At 30.8% G+C, this 15,737-nt stretch overlaps 1 protein-coding gene across 1 annotated transcript; it reads left to right on the top strand.

The window, feature by feature from the left end:
• The first annotated feature begins 448 nt into the window (after window positions 1–448).
• On the top strand, window positions 449–14,237 carry LOC143058103 (uncharacterized). The gene is made up of 6 exons (XM_076231565.1): window positions 449–500; window positions 1,767–1,866; window positions 3,220–3,348; window positions 5,134–5,226; window positions 11,903–12,010; window positions 14,000–14,237. The coding sequence occupies exons 2-6, from the start codon at window positions 1,790–1,792 to the stop codon at window positions 14,235–14,237; spliced, it is 645 nt and encodes a 214-aa protein (XP_076087680.1). The 5' UTR covers window positions 449–500; window positions 1,767–1,789.
• The last annotated feature ends 1,500 nt before the right edge of the window (window positions 14,238–15,737 follow it).

The following is a 15,737-nucleotide window of genomic DNA, read 5'->3' on the forward strand; positions in this document are numbered from 1 at the left end:
GGACTTTCATCTTGTTATTATACAATAAAAAGTAATATTCTAACGCAATTGTGTTAAAACATACATTCAAATCAATTATTTCGTATTTTCGAAAAGAAAACAAAAGCAGTATTTCCCGTCATCATTTATTCATCAATATATACACTCGCATACTACAGTAAAAATGAACACACTGAATTATCACTTTAAATTCACTGATCATTGATAAGTATATTTTCTGTAAAATTTAAGATTCGAAACACCTTTACTTTTTTACTTTCACATGTTTCACACATGGATTAATTATCGCTTGGACAATATATTTCCCCTTGAGGATCCTAATTAGGATTGTGACGCCTAATATATAATAAAAGTTAGTATGACCCTTTTAGTACAAGAGATTAGATATCAAATGTCCTATTTAAATATGATATCTGGTAACTGAGCGATAATGCAGTTGTTTTATTTCGTTATTTAGTTGACCTGATATATTGTTGGATGATAGTTGGAATGCAGGTTTTGTAAGTAAATATAGACACATCTATTTGTTTATCAAAAAACAATTTACGAACAACATGCATTACTAGTTGGTTCATCATAATGGAAAATCAACAATCACCGCGTTAATGTTACTTCTATCATTACAACATTCCCGTGCAATATACTCTCCATTGGCGATAACACTGAATGGGACTTTTCATCATATTTGAAGTAGAACATACTATGACCAATATGGCAGGTTTCACTAGTGGCACAGGAATATCTGACCATTTCGCACTACCTGATATCATCCTCATGATTTTGCAAATAGTGTTTATGCTTAGTCTTTAGTTTCATGTAGATATAGCCATTTGAGTACCTTCTTGGTTTGATCGTCGACTCTCGTTTTTAGCTTTAATATTGTCAGAATTTTAAAATTTTCAATGGTTCCTTGGTATCGTTTCCCTTTTTCTGCAAAAGTTGTTTTTCTAATTCTAAATGATTATACAATGTTTGTAAGATTTCGTTTATAAAAATGAGGGTCGTAGCAAGAATAACACTGTGACGGCTATACAATAGAAAATAAAGAAATATTTATCAGAAATAATAGTATGTGAGCAATCATTTAGCAACTCTGAATACTTTTATATCGGTTATTTCCATCTATTGCTTTTTGTCTGTGCTGCGAACCATTGAGTTTACTTATTTGCAATTGATTTGTATAGTTCGTTTCTATGTAGTGCTGTAACAATACGGTCCAAAGCTATGGGCATGATGAACGCACAGAGACATCATGTTTAATTCCTCCACATTGTATGTATGCCTCTCGAGAGAGAACCTGTGATTCAGTGGTGGTTTATGGTTCTTGTCTGTCATATTTGTATTTCATAAATGAATTGTGATAAGGTAGATCGTTTTATTTTAAGCTTGAATTATTATATATTTTGTAAGTATGGGCCGTCTATGTGTGTTCATTATGATATTATTTTACTTAATAAGACATCAAATCAATTGTGCACAAGCTGTATATAACAGGAATTTGATTAGTCGAACATAGGACAAACCATATCAATTAAGAAAAATTAGCCACAAGATCTCTACTTTGGGCGAAAACATTTATTTCTGTAAATACTAGAATTCTCTCTTTTTTATTTTTTCCCGCCAGAAAAGGCTTAGTCGTTGTTGAACGATGTGGATATTTCTATTATAATACATTATAAAACATTCTGGAAAACGTAGGTGCATAATTGTTAACTCGGTTGATTTTTATTCAATAATTTGTTAATTGTGATATTTACAGTTGAAAGGTTTTAAAAGAACGATAACAAATATGTCCACGAATGAAGACAGAACACACATGGAAGGTTCTTCTATACCTCAAACTACGAAGGATACTGAGATTGAACAGTAAGTTTGCAGTTAACTTGATACCAAATTGCTGAATACACATACAAATGCAAATGTCAAAGGTAATGTATACAATGCTGATAAATGGAATATATGTATCTGCTGTAATACAGACACTAAACATTTACAAAATTATCATGCTATTTCATTGCAAAGGGCATATCGAGAATAATTCATTTGATATGTCTGCATTTATGAGTAGATTTTTCCGAGTGAAAAAAAAGCAAATGCTTTTGATTGAAAATGTAACTTGTTAGTGCAAATAAATTTTAAATAAAAATGAATTGTCGGTATTCCAATAGGTACCAATTGTGCATACCTTCTGGCTGATTTGTGTTTGTACTCGTATGAAGCAGAATTCATTCAGAACCTTCTAGATTACCAAAAGAAAAGGGATCTTGAGAAATTCTTTAACTTAAAAGTCATTTTAGCAATATCTTTTAACATTGCCATATAACTAGGAGGCATGGCTAGCCATAAACCAGGTTCAACTCACCACTTATTCTTAAAATATCCTGTACTACGTCAGAAATATAGCAGTTGTTATCAAATAGTCCGTTTCCATGTATGTTGGTGTTTGTTTTTGTTGCGCTCTGTGTTGCAGTATTTCTGTTATTCCGTTGTTTTCTTCTTATAGTTAATGTGCTTCCCTCGGTTTTGTAACCCAGATTTTTTTTCTATCAATCCATTTATGTCATATAAACAGCGTTGTTCTACTGTTACCTCTAAATTAGCGTATCAATATGAATTTCATACGGACCTAACGATAGATGGGTGGCAGTTGTAAATCTTAAAGCCCGATCGCATATCAATCATACAAAGTCTAACGAAAAAGAAATATTGTGCTATCCTGCCAACCTTACACCTATAAATGCCACCCAATAAAACAGAAGCATACTATTCTAGTATGTATAATTCCCGTTATATACGTCTGATTATAATTGGGTACACCAGTAATGACTGCATATTTCATTTGTGAAGATTATACATCGAAGGACAAATCAATTATATAACTCTTATTGTCATAGTTGCATAGCATAAAAGTGTAAGAATTTAGTGTTTCATTTTAGTTTTATATAGGTTTAATTAATTTGGAAAAGCATTGATCGTGCGCTCATTTAAGATAAGAAGCGTGGAAATAAAAGGTTAACGCTTTTGCATAAAGTAAAATTATGAAAAGAAGTATCAAGTTCTTTAATGTTGTTTAAGTAAACATTTAAATAAAATCACATTAATATTAAGTTTTAAATACATCACAAACCAGTAAGGATCTTTTATTATCGTTGTTGATAAAGCACTTTAGGTGAGGTATGAAAACTTGCTTTTTCCATTTTTTATGTAATTTTATTAAAGGGACGAAACATCAGATGAAGAGGAAATGAAGTCAATACTAGATGACATGATTGCAATATCAAATGCTAGTAAACAAGTCGACACGTGTATGGAAGACATACAGAGGGCCAAAAAACAGTTTTTAGAGAAGTAAGTATGTATATTCAAGTGCAAAATAAGAATTTTCGATATCAGAAATGCTTTATTTTCATTTTGACTAATTATAATGTTACTCTATAGAGATATGTTTTTTTATTAGACGAAAAGAGAAAATGTCCTGGGCATACTTATTCAATACATGCTTTTTACGTCCTTGTGACTTTATTAGTTATCATATATCAGGGATGACAAATTAAAAAAAAACACTAAATAACGATTATCAAAACTATTATGGCTTGCGGTCATTTTAGACGAGCAATATTTTTTTTAAAATTAGTCTTTTAATTATTTACACACAAAGTATACCTCTGTTTCATATATTTGTCGGAAGCTTACTATCTGTACATTCTAGTTTAAATTTTTATTAACTCAAGGTAAATATTATTAGATCTTGCATGCATGGAACGTTAAGCCATTTTCACGATCTTTTATTAAATGATGAAAGAAATTCTAAATATCATTTGAAAAAAACGTAGAATAAAAAGTTCAATGTCCAGTATTGAATATATATCATATGTGTGAAAAAGAGCATTTTGAATAGTTATAATACTTTTAAACAGTTCTTGATTATCACAACATTCAAAGCAAAACCGGTAGATACATTCAAATGCGTGAGGATATTTATGACTTAAATAATATATTTAGTAAAAATTAAATCGCCGTCCTCGTTTACTTTTGTGTATGCTTTGTGAAAGCCTGGCCCAATGCAGCGAGAAAGCATAAAACATTTTACGAATGTGGAGTAGCAGAAAATAAGCATGCAATGTTTAAATTTAAAAAAAAATGGTGTGTGTATGAAGGGAATTTTGATTTTGTATTTTTGGTTTGTAGGTGAAACTCTGTGTCCGAAAGAAAAGAACAAAAATCCAAAATAAATTTTTATAAGGGACATAAACAATACGAACTTTCGTCCCCATATATTGAAAATGCGTTCATGTCTAATAATTATTTGCTTTCAATTGCAACTGATATTCTGGTCATCCCGCGTTGTCAGTTTGCGCTTGTTTACTTTTTAAAAGCTTAATGTATATAAACCCTCTCATTTCATACTATGATACGTCTGTAATGAATCAATCGAACAATCATGACAGGCAAAACAGATTATGTAAATAGTTAGCCAAATAAGATTCATCTGCATATACTGAAAACATTGATCTTCCGTTATACATGTTATAATTGTTTCAATGAACTTACATTGTTTTTCTATCATGAAATAAATATCATTATCTTTATGCATATCTATCAGGCAAAAGGAAGCTTGTGATGAATTGGGTGTAATTCGTAGTGAGCTGGAAAGTATGTAAGTAAACATTTCTCTTTTTATGATGCTTTCTCTTTTGGCAAAAGAAGACACAAATTAAGGCAATTCTTATGGTTGAGATAGGAAATGCCATTGTGTTATTTATCATACATGTATTATTTGTAAAAAACAAAAACTTAGTTCACAATCCACTTAGATGTATTTACAAATAAATTGAGGACTGAGGGGCATATTTCACATGAGAGATATTTCGTTCTACATATTAATACTTCGGTGTACGTTGTATGTATGTGTGACATTTTGTTTATCAAATTAGTATAACATATGACAAGCAAATATTCACAATTCAATTTAATTTTACATTCAATTTTGTTATTGTGGAATACAAAGGTAATGTAACCCTAAGATGTCTCTTCATTTTGCTATTTTTTGCATTAGCTATCCTTTTATTTGCCAACTTTGTGAATGAAGCTAATATGCCGTCTTGATTTGTTATGTGTGTCAATGTATTTCAGGGATGAGAAACGTGAAGAACCGACATCACTTACACTAGAGTATGTCAATAATGTTAACAGTAGGACCGAGAAATTAAGATTTTGTGCACAAAGGTACGTTATGAGGTTCTTATTTGACATTATTACGAAATTGAATAAGATGAAAAGAAATAAGATATAAAGGATGACCATTGCATTCTTCTTTTCTAGCACATTATAAAGATGTGCATGTCAGCAATACAGTATTCAATGTGAAAGAATGTCACCTTAAAAGCTAACAAAACCTTTAAATAAACTCATCATAGATACCAGGATTGAAATTAGTATTTGTGCCTGACGCACGTTTCTTCTACAAAAGACTCATCAGTGACGCTCGTATCAAAACAGTTTGAAAGGCCAAATAGATTACAACGTTGAAGAGCATTGAGGACAAAAAAATCTAAAAGTTTTGTCATTTACAGCTAAGGTAATCATATTTCTAAAGTATAAAATCAAGAGTATTTCAAAATTCTAAGTTTTGTAAACAGTTGATTTATAACTATGACCATATCAATTATGATGCATATCAATACAGAAGTGCTGACTACTGGACTGGCGATACCCTCGGTGAATTAAAACTCTACCATCAGTAGCATCGACCCAGGGGTTGTAAATAAACTCATACTCGTGTTTCGTCTACAAAAGACTCATCAGTGACACTCGAATAAAAACATGTTAAAAAGGCAAAAAAAAGTACCTAGTTGAAGAGCATTCAGGACCAAAAATTCCTAAAAGTTTTGTCAAAAACAACTAATTTATACCTATACATTTGCCTATTATTCTATATGCTTCATCTGGCGATTTCTGTAGGTTAGTTGGTAGATTTCTGACACAAACAACATTCTGACCAATCAGTTTCCTAACGAATTGTTGAGGAATCTAATAAGTGAATTTTTTTTCGCCATTTTAATAAATAAACTTCATGTTTCACTATGGCAACAAAATAAAGGGATATACAATAACGATAGATTAATAACTCAAATATATTCGGAGTAAAATATCTGAACACTTCTAATATTTATAGGTAGAAGGTTTATCCTTTTGCCAACTGTATAACAATTTGTTGTCTGTGATAATACAATAGAAGTCGATTATTCCTATTAACAGTTAGCCTTCGTTCAACTCGATCGTTCATTCAGTATAATTTAACTCCCATGCAATCTGTATAATGTGCAGGCGAATAAGCCCTTCTCCTTGGCGATTCATGACTTTAATTAATTTCTATCAAGCACTATGACTTAAACATCGGTGTATGATAGTATCGGTCAAATCATTAAATTATTTCTCAAACCGAAAGTGAGTTATCGATCGATTCTGAACGGAAGTGATGTTTTATTTCTACCTTCATTCACTTCGCCTATTAACTTATTTTTATAAATAACAAACATTATGTAGGCTAACTGACCCAAAAACTTTCTGTGTTTTACCAGGACAAACACAATTTTATATATCAAAGATGGCCGCCATGGTCGGTAAAAAAAATTTGGCTACTCCTTTAATCTGATTAAGTACACATAAAGGCATGTTATTACAACGTTCCATGCTTGTATCACCATTTGATTGATGTGTGCGGTAAGTTGCTTAACTAATTTAAGCAATGTGTGGTAACGAAATCCCTGGCTTAATAATTTACCAGTAATACATAGATTACGTTTGCTATAATCAAAACGTCACAATGGACACGTATATAACAAACTGGTTGTTCAATGCCAAGGTAAAGATAGGATGGTGTCAAAGGAGCATCACCATCCCAAAAGGGAAAATAAACAATAGGGTACGAAAATTCATCCATATATATCAACAAATTCCAATAAGACTATATGACAACAACAAGCCTAATCGGTACATGATTAAAATTATCAAAGTTTTCATTACCACAATATGACAAACTAGACTAGCACTTTCATGTAAGGTAAAATGTGCCTTATGTAGCTGTCAATTTCTTAATTATTATATAAGTTATCAACGGAAAAAAAGAAAACAAATCATACTAATTTGATATTATCTAATGCTTGCTGAACATACTTACAGGAGATATAATGAGATAACTAAAGCTGGAAAAGTTTTCGTTGATAACGATTGTTATGATGATTTTGGCTAAAAAGACGTTATCGACGGGTTATTTGTATTCCTTGGAGGACCAATTGCGCCTAATTAATAGCAGAAATAGTTCAAATACGGTTTCGGATTACAGTGTACAGCAAAGCTCAAAATATTTCTTTTGAAATCGATTTGAATGATAAATTCATCCAAACGAACTGTTATTTTGATGATATGTTTTCGGAAGAACTATTTTCAAAATAAACTGCCAAAATTTAGCCAAAGAAACTTATTTTAGGTAAATGTAAATCTAATAGAAACGGTTATAACCTTCATGTCCTATAATTAGATAGAACTCAATGTGAAACACTCTAAACAAAAAATACGTCAAAATGGAAGAGTTGTGTTCCCCCTTGCTATTTTTTTTTCTTTTTTTGACGATGTTGCTTCTTAACCCCCATCTTAAGGCGTTTACCCATTCTATTTCCTTATTTGTTAACAATATCAGTGTCTTTAGTGAAGTATTGAATTCTAATGAACACAAAGGGCGAGTGTTTGGCGCCATGTGCGTCTCCGACTCATTCTGTACTGATATGTTCATTGGTAATTTCATTATCAGTAACTACAAAATGAATTCAGGTTAAAATAAGTCAAATTTAATTATAAAAAAGGTATTAATGTTAATTATTGATTATTCATTTAAACAAACATACAAGTTCTCAGTTTTGGTCATGATTATAGTTTATATAAAGGAAGATGTGAATTCCATAATTTCATTAACGAATCACATTTACAGCGCTGCTATGCAATATTACATTCGCTTTGATGCCCGGTTCTTGATGACGATTTAATAGAGAGCAATAATTTGACAGTAAGAGCAATAAAACATTGTTTTTGAGGGCGCATATTATATTTTGATATTCAGTAAGAGCAGAGCAATCCAGTTTTCCTTGAGTCAGAAACAATTATAAAAAACTGCATACTTCAGCCTTATACGGATATTGATCTTTTATTGTCTTTCAGTCAAATTTAATATTGCACAACACACCCCTCATATATGTTTCCACAATACGACAATCAATATCATAAGCATTGGTTTAATCCTTTTCTAATTCTATGGAATAATTTTCTTATTTGAATTTTTCTTGAAAAATGATAACATCATTTTTATTTTAATGATCATTTGAAGATAAAAGGAAAACATACATCATTATTGAGAAGAGTAACATAAGCTTTTGCATCTACTTTCTGAAGTTTATCTGGAGTCTTAGAAAACAACACGAGGCAAAAGTTAAATAAATGTGTGATGTTTGTCGACGCCAATATGTTTCAAAGGAATTAAAAAAATACGTGTTAGTTATCTAAACAAACAATTCAAACTCAGTCATATTGTCTTTGCTTGTTAGCAAAAGATAACATGAACAACAAGTGTAAAATTAAAAGTAGGTTCTTTATAGTTGTGTTTGATCTTTTCGAGTTATGGCGTTTGTCTTTGCATCTTAGTTTTCCCTATATTTTATCGCTATTATTTTGTTGTTTTGTTTCGGTTTTTAAAACGTGTTCTAGACAAATTTAAAAATAAACCAATTAAAAATCCACATGCTCAATATATGTTTTGTTATTTTGACAACATAAAGCTTTAATTACAGAACTTGGAACCAAATATCAACATTAGCGGAATAGAAAAAAATAAACTATAGTCGCCGTCACGTAAAATTGGCACCATGTTTTTTGTCAAAATTTTCTTAAATATCGACCGCGTTTACTAAAGATCATGTTTTTCAATTAGCGGAATCAAATATCATTCCAAAAATTAACTACTGTCCTACCTTTTATTGTGTTTGCACTGTTTAATCCTGACCTTCACATAATCCAAGATTAATTTGTATGGTGGAATCCGACATTGTTATTACCGGAAGTGTTGCCGTGGAGTTCCACGTGCTCTCAATTTTCTTGTGTCTCTCGGAGCTTTTCGTCATCTTTACGTAGAAAGCGCGGGAAATTGTATCATCAATGACAATGATATTACCAGAGAGTAACGAATGTTATGGAATAAGGGACCCTCATAGAAACCAAGATGGCGGTTATACAATGTAAATAATCTTGAAAAATGTGAAGGTCGGGATTTTACAGTGCAAACACAATAAAAGGTAGGACAGTAGTGGATATTTGGAGAGGATTTTACTTCCGCTAAAAGAAAAACATCATCTTGAGTAAACGCGGCTGATATTTAATTTTTTTTTAACAAAAAACATGGTGCCAATTTTACATGACGGCGACTATAATGGCATAGAAGGTTAACAATGTCATGTTTTAATTGATTCGATCGCTGTCATTTCAATTCATTATCCCCTTTATTATTTTTTACTTCACAACATAATTCAACATAAAAATTTCCAAACATGTTGATGATGTATATGACACAATATCTGAATAGGTCTTATTTCCATGTTCCATCTTTCACCAGTAAATATTTTTTTATTCAGACATTTTTTTGGAACATTTTAATTTTCAGTATCAGCTAGAGTATACAATGCACTAACTATTGCCAATTAAACATAATTTCTTATATTTCTTCTTATAAAAAAAATGATATAAATACTCACACTCCCCCCCCCCCAAAAAAAAAAATCAAGTTGTCCGGTGGTTTCCGAAAACTAAATCATATTAAGAATATCTAAATTAAGTAAGCAGGCTTCCGATTTTCACAAATATGATCGATTAAATAGAAAACTTGTCCCCTTCTGGTCTGATTTTGTTATAACTAAAGCAAGTGATAAAATTTTGTATCTTTAAGGCTTTTTGAAATGTTGTCCCAAAGGGTCATTTCCATCCTGTTACCACTAGGGTTTTTTTCACCTTCCGAAATGTTTGAAAGACCAAGATTTTATTTCTTGTAATGCAATGAGGAGATTTAATTTCCTGAATGTATGACTCCATTTGTTTAGGTGAATGGCAGCCAGTTTGAAAAATCCGAACTTGTGCACCTTGTAAGAATAATGTATATGTCAGCACTATAACAGTAAATGTGTTTTTATAGTATCTTATTAAATTGATATGTTTGTATGGAAGTAAACTTCTACACAATTCGAACAAAAGGACAAAATTTACTGTGTAATTGCTTTCTGTTACTTCTCTCGTGTTACCTGATAAAAGAAACAGCATAATCATAATCAGTAACAGTAGTTATCAAAGGTACCACGATTATAATTAAGTACGCTAGACGCGCATTTCGTCTACATACGACTCATCAGTGACGCTCATATCAAAATATTTATAAAGCCAAACAAGTACAAAGTTGAAGAGTTGAGGAAGGATGTTAAAGACCATTTCACTGACGAATCACACAGTCAATCTACTATATGCCAACCATTTCATTTGATATAAGTTACAATCATCATATTAAATAAATCTGAACATAATATATAGTATATCGAATGACAAGACATTTTTTTTTTTACTTTTGATAACAGCAGAGAACACTGTGCAATTCTAGTAGTATAGTATATGTAAACAGAAAAGAATTTATTTTAGAGAATTTCATTACCTATGCAGATTTTTATCTGGCAAATACAGTTTCAAAAGATAAATGACATTGTTTGCTTTATCTTCCAATTGTGACCAATCTGAAATTATGTGTTTTTCTTAAACTATGAAATGAGGCAATTGTTTTGAAAAAAAAATCCTTTCTGTTACCAACTCTGTCCTGTTACTTGTCCTGTTACTCAAGATTCTCTCATGTTACCGACATATCCGACTATATTTAAGTATATTTCTTAACCTTCTGTATTGAAAATGCTAAAATAAATAATTGGCATTTGATAAACTATTGCACTATAGTATCTTAACCTTATTCCTTATTCCCGTTAGAAACTTTTTAAAATTGATTTACTTTGGTAACAGAAAAGAACTGGATTTTTTGTATCAATTTTACAATTGTCATTGTTACCGTATTTGGCACAACCTTTTTCAACTTTTGACTTTCTTTACCTAATACGTTCTCCCATATATTTGTATTGAAGTCCTGTATTATTATGTTGTCATTTTAATGTTATATTTAACAATGCCATTAAAGTGCGAGGTTTGGCATGCTACAAAACCAGGTTCAACCTACCATTTTTCTTTAAAAATGTCCTGTACCAAGTTAGGAAAATGGTCATTGTTATATCATGGTTTATTTCTGTGTGTATAACATTTTTACGTTGAGTCGTTTGTTTTTTCCTATATTTGAGTGTGAATTCACATTACTACAAGACGTGTCACGGTACTTTTCTATCCCAAATTCATGTATTTGGTTTTGATGTTATATTGGTTATTCTCATCGGATTTTGTCAAATGCTTAGTCCGTTGCTGTGTGTGTTACATTTTAATGTTGTGTCGTTGTTCTCCTCTTATATTTAATGCGTTTCCCTCAGTTTTAGTTTGTTACCCCGATTTAGTTTTTTGTCCATAGATTTACGAGTTTTGAACAGCGCTATACTACTGTTGCCTTTATTTACCTCATCTAACAATTGTTTGAAGTACAGACAACGGTTCTAGATCCTCAATTTGTGTTCTTTCATGTATGCTTATAAAATACCGGATCTAAAGACATTTTTTAGTTTTTCCTAATGCCAAATTAGACTTTTTCAGATATTGTCTTATATGAGAAAATGCCATTTCCTATTTCCCTTAAATGCTATTGACACGAATCAAATATTTATATGTACAGGGCTTTGCGTACATTTGAGCCTGTTGTAACATGCAATGAAGAGACATCAATAGTAATTGAAGAGGAAAGAAAAAAGCTAATGAAAGGAGCAGATATCATACATGAACGGTACAATTCAATACACCATACTATTTTTAACGTCGTTTGATAGAGCATATCACGACAAACTTGTAACTATTTCCGTATAATCATCTCAAAACTAAACATACATAATATATTCAGTATATCTTTTAGAATTAAATATCAATAAAAAAAAAATATATAGAAACCCTCAGAAAGATATAATCCGTGTAATGGTTGTCTATAGTGGATATAAAGAAAAATGTGCTAATTTTACTACTGTAGACCGGTATTATGTCGACTTTAAGGATTTTTGGCAAAGACTTTAACCTTTTTTTTTACTTTTCGTCTTGTCGTAGTTATTTCACACGGTGAAGTTTTTCATAAAATGAAGAAAAAAGTTATGTAGGTTTTCTTTCCTTAATATACCACGTAACAAAATATTTTACTTTGTTTTATAGTCTTCAAACTTTAAAAAGGTACAGTGTCAATTCACAATATAAAACTATAACCCTTTTTTTGTTTTCGTATTACACTAATTTTTCGTTATAAGAATATGCAAAATCAGTAAGTTTACATTACATCGAGGTTTTCAAAGTTGTGTAAAAACAATGAAACTTAATTTTCTAAAGTTTGGAGACTACTCTGGCTGAGTTAATCTCACAATTCACGTTATTCAACATATATCTAATAGTTAAATCTTTTTAATCAGCTACCCATTTAACATCTGTATGATATATTGACAAATTGAAGCTGATATTGTTTTTAAAACTATAAATGAAATTAAAACATTGCATAAAGCCGAAAGGCATTGCAGATTTTTTTTATCTTTTCAAAGATTGAAAAAGAGATCTTTGTCATTTAAGACTGTATTTGAACATTCAACAGCTTTTTATTTTATAAAGTTTTTATTCATCCTCTATAAAATTAATCACATTCTTGGCTGATCAACATAAGCCAAGTTTAAAGTTCAGGTTTAAAAAAAACAGCTTATGAATCTGCTCTTGAGAGACATACAGGAAATTATCTGGTGTCAGTGCTGGACATTCAGGTCTTGTCAGCTTTGCCAAAATACTAAGATATCTGCTGCAAATACATCAAGAAAATTTGTTCCGCTGAAAGCCATTTTAGTTTAAGAAATAATTCATGGAATTAACTCTGAGCTTTAAAATAAACGAATATCACTACCAAGGCCGTGTGTAAGTTTACAACTATAATATATGGCTTTCATGAATTATTTCGATTCTAACAAGACAAATACGGTCATAAAAAGGGAGACGAGGGTGGGTATGCCATATGTGTGAATATTTGATTTTACCCCCTTCAAAAACAATTTTAAAAAAATAACTAATATGTAAATTGCATAAATTATTTCTTAAATAACCGCTAGAATGAAATGTGTTTAATTCTTTTAACTCTCACATCAAACATTTTCCTTTATATATTTATATAAATTTTCTTTCTCGTGAGTTACCGTCAAGTCCACTGTTCACATTTTGTAACTAGGGAGCCGCCATTTTGACTTGTTGAAATCATTCAATGTACGAATACTGCAATATGATAGAACATAAAAACAACACCTACCTCAAAACTGCATTAAAGGAAACATTATCCAAATTTGATGGCTTGAATTAACCTTGAAACCTTCAGTATTGACGTTTTAATCCGTATGATATAATTTGAAATGACATAAATGCGCAAAAAACATAAATGCAATTGCAAGCGCTAATGCAGTAATTCTTTTTATTATGACTATTAATAAAGTTCTGAATTTTGTTATTTTTTTAAATGCTGTTTTTCACACAGAAAAATCGGCAAAGCATTTGCACATATGTTACAATACGTCTTTTTTTATGTTGCAGGTAAACTGTAATAGCATAATATGTACATCTCTGAGTCAGCGCTAAGCATAGATTTATCGAGAATTGTATCACGGTGTTGTTAACAAAGCAAAAGAAGCACGTCATACTAGAATTCAAGTCAACTAGACCATGACTGCTACCATCCCTTTTAATTTGAATATTTTGCATATTTTAGGATCATTCCTTATATTCAGAAGTATAACAAATCAATCAAGAAACTAACACAGGAAAACAAGCAAAGACGCAAGATTGAAATTGATAAACTGCGTGATGAAAATTGGGATAGATGTATGGAGTATATGAAGAATGCAAAAACTAATATTCATAATCAGTATAAAGCGCAACTAGATGAAAATGTGGCAATTAACACTGAATTAAGAAACAAGTTGGCTGAAGTAATCGACAGGTATTGAGTCAGTTTAAATTACTTCTGTAAAAGCAGTATTGTATATTGCAAGATTGTAAAAATATTTGGAAACAATAAATTTCTCACTAAAATCACCTTACACAAAAGTTTATAGCATAAGATTCAAAAGTCAAAATGGTCTTAAAAAGTGACTATCGATTTTAAATAGATTATGTGGTTTGCAATTCTTAGTGTGCCCCTTAAATGCAAAGTGGCAATGGTCGTGAATACGCATCAGTTTTCTATGGTTATATGTTAGATAATAACTAAAGTTGCCAGAACTGTTAGCTTTTATTTTAGGTAGTTGTCATTTCAATCTTCAGTTCCTATTAGTCTCATATTATTACGTACACATTATACAAATCTTAATAATCATCAGAAAGTAAAATCACCAAAATATCGAACTACGAGGAAAATTCTATACTATCATATTCCTTACTTGGTATAGACATTTGCTTATGTAGAAAATTGTGAATTAAACCTGGTTTTATAGCCAGCTAAACCTTTCACTTGTATGTCAGTTGCAAAAAAAAAAACAATTGTTGACCACGATGTGTGAAAAAAACAAACAGATATTATAGATAACAATATCAAAATAGGGGTACAGCAGTTCACATTATGATAATCTTAGTCACTATATAAAAAAGGCAAATATGTCAACAAAGACAAACAGAAAGGCATATAGACAAAGTGCATTTAATTTAGTAAAAATGAAAGACAAGAGTACACACATTTACCATATCACTTTAACACAATGACGGGATGTAAAAATACCGAGTCACGTCAAATTGATATTGCCAAAAATTGACCTGAACACAATATTAAGATGAGAAACAATGATAGTTCCTAGAGTCTATACTTAAAAATAATCGTGCATTATTTGTGAAGTTGAGTTGGTTAATTTATCAAACAAGGTATTGGTACCTTCTGTTGAACGTTTTTAGAAAAAACAAAGACCAGATATTATATGACATATTTCCTAGAATACCCCATATTGCTACTAAAGTTGATAATTTTAAAATCAAAATCGTCTCGTTTGTAATAGATTCTGGAACTGAGATGACTGCCTATGTTAAATTCGAGGTACAAGTCTAAAAATGAGTCTGATGAAGCTGTGCCTGGGGTTTCTCTAATATCTAGTTCTGGATTATATCATAATGGAACTCAATCAGAAAGTTAGAGTTGTTAATAGAAAGAAAATCATCAAAATATTTGAATTTGAAATCAAATTCTCTGGCTTCTTTGATCTTCTTATTTTTGACAATTATTTGAAGGAACTCACACTCATACAAAAATTATAAGATGTCGGCAAGAAAAGGCGCACAGATAGGCCCCATTGGAATGCCGCGATTAGTTGAAAAAGTTAACTTCAATTTCAACAAATATGTTGTCATTAAAAAAAATCTACTGCATGTATTGATTACCTGTTCCTCTTTTTAGTATGCTAAATTTTTTTGTTTACTATTAACAAATTATGTAGTTTTTCATCCCAACGTTTGGAATTGAT

This window comes from Mytilus galloprovincialis, chromosome 14 (genome assembly GCF_965363235.1).
Source record: "Mytilus galloprovincialis chromosome 14, xbMytGall1.hap1.1, whole genome shotgun sequence".
In the NCBI taxonomy this organism is placed as follows: Eukaryota; Metazoa; Mollusca; class Bivalvia; order Mytilida; family Mytilidae; genus Mytilus; species Mytilus galloprovincialis.

Excerpts from the sequence above, each read along its gene's own strand:
- LOC143058103 (XM_076231565.1), top strand. The coding sequence starts at position 1,790 with ATGTCCACGAATGAAGACAGAACACACATGGAAGGTTCTTCTATACCT. Across the intron at positions 5,227-11,902 it reads TTAAGATTTTGTGCACAAAG|GGCTTTGCGTACATTTGAGC; the intron begins GTACGTTATGAG and ends TTATATGTACAG. Across the intron at positions 12,011-13,999 it reads GCAGATATCATACATGAACG|GATCATTCCTTATATTCAGA; the intron begins GTACAATTCAAT and ends TGCATATTTTAG.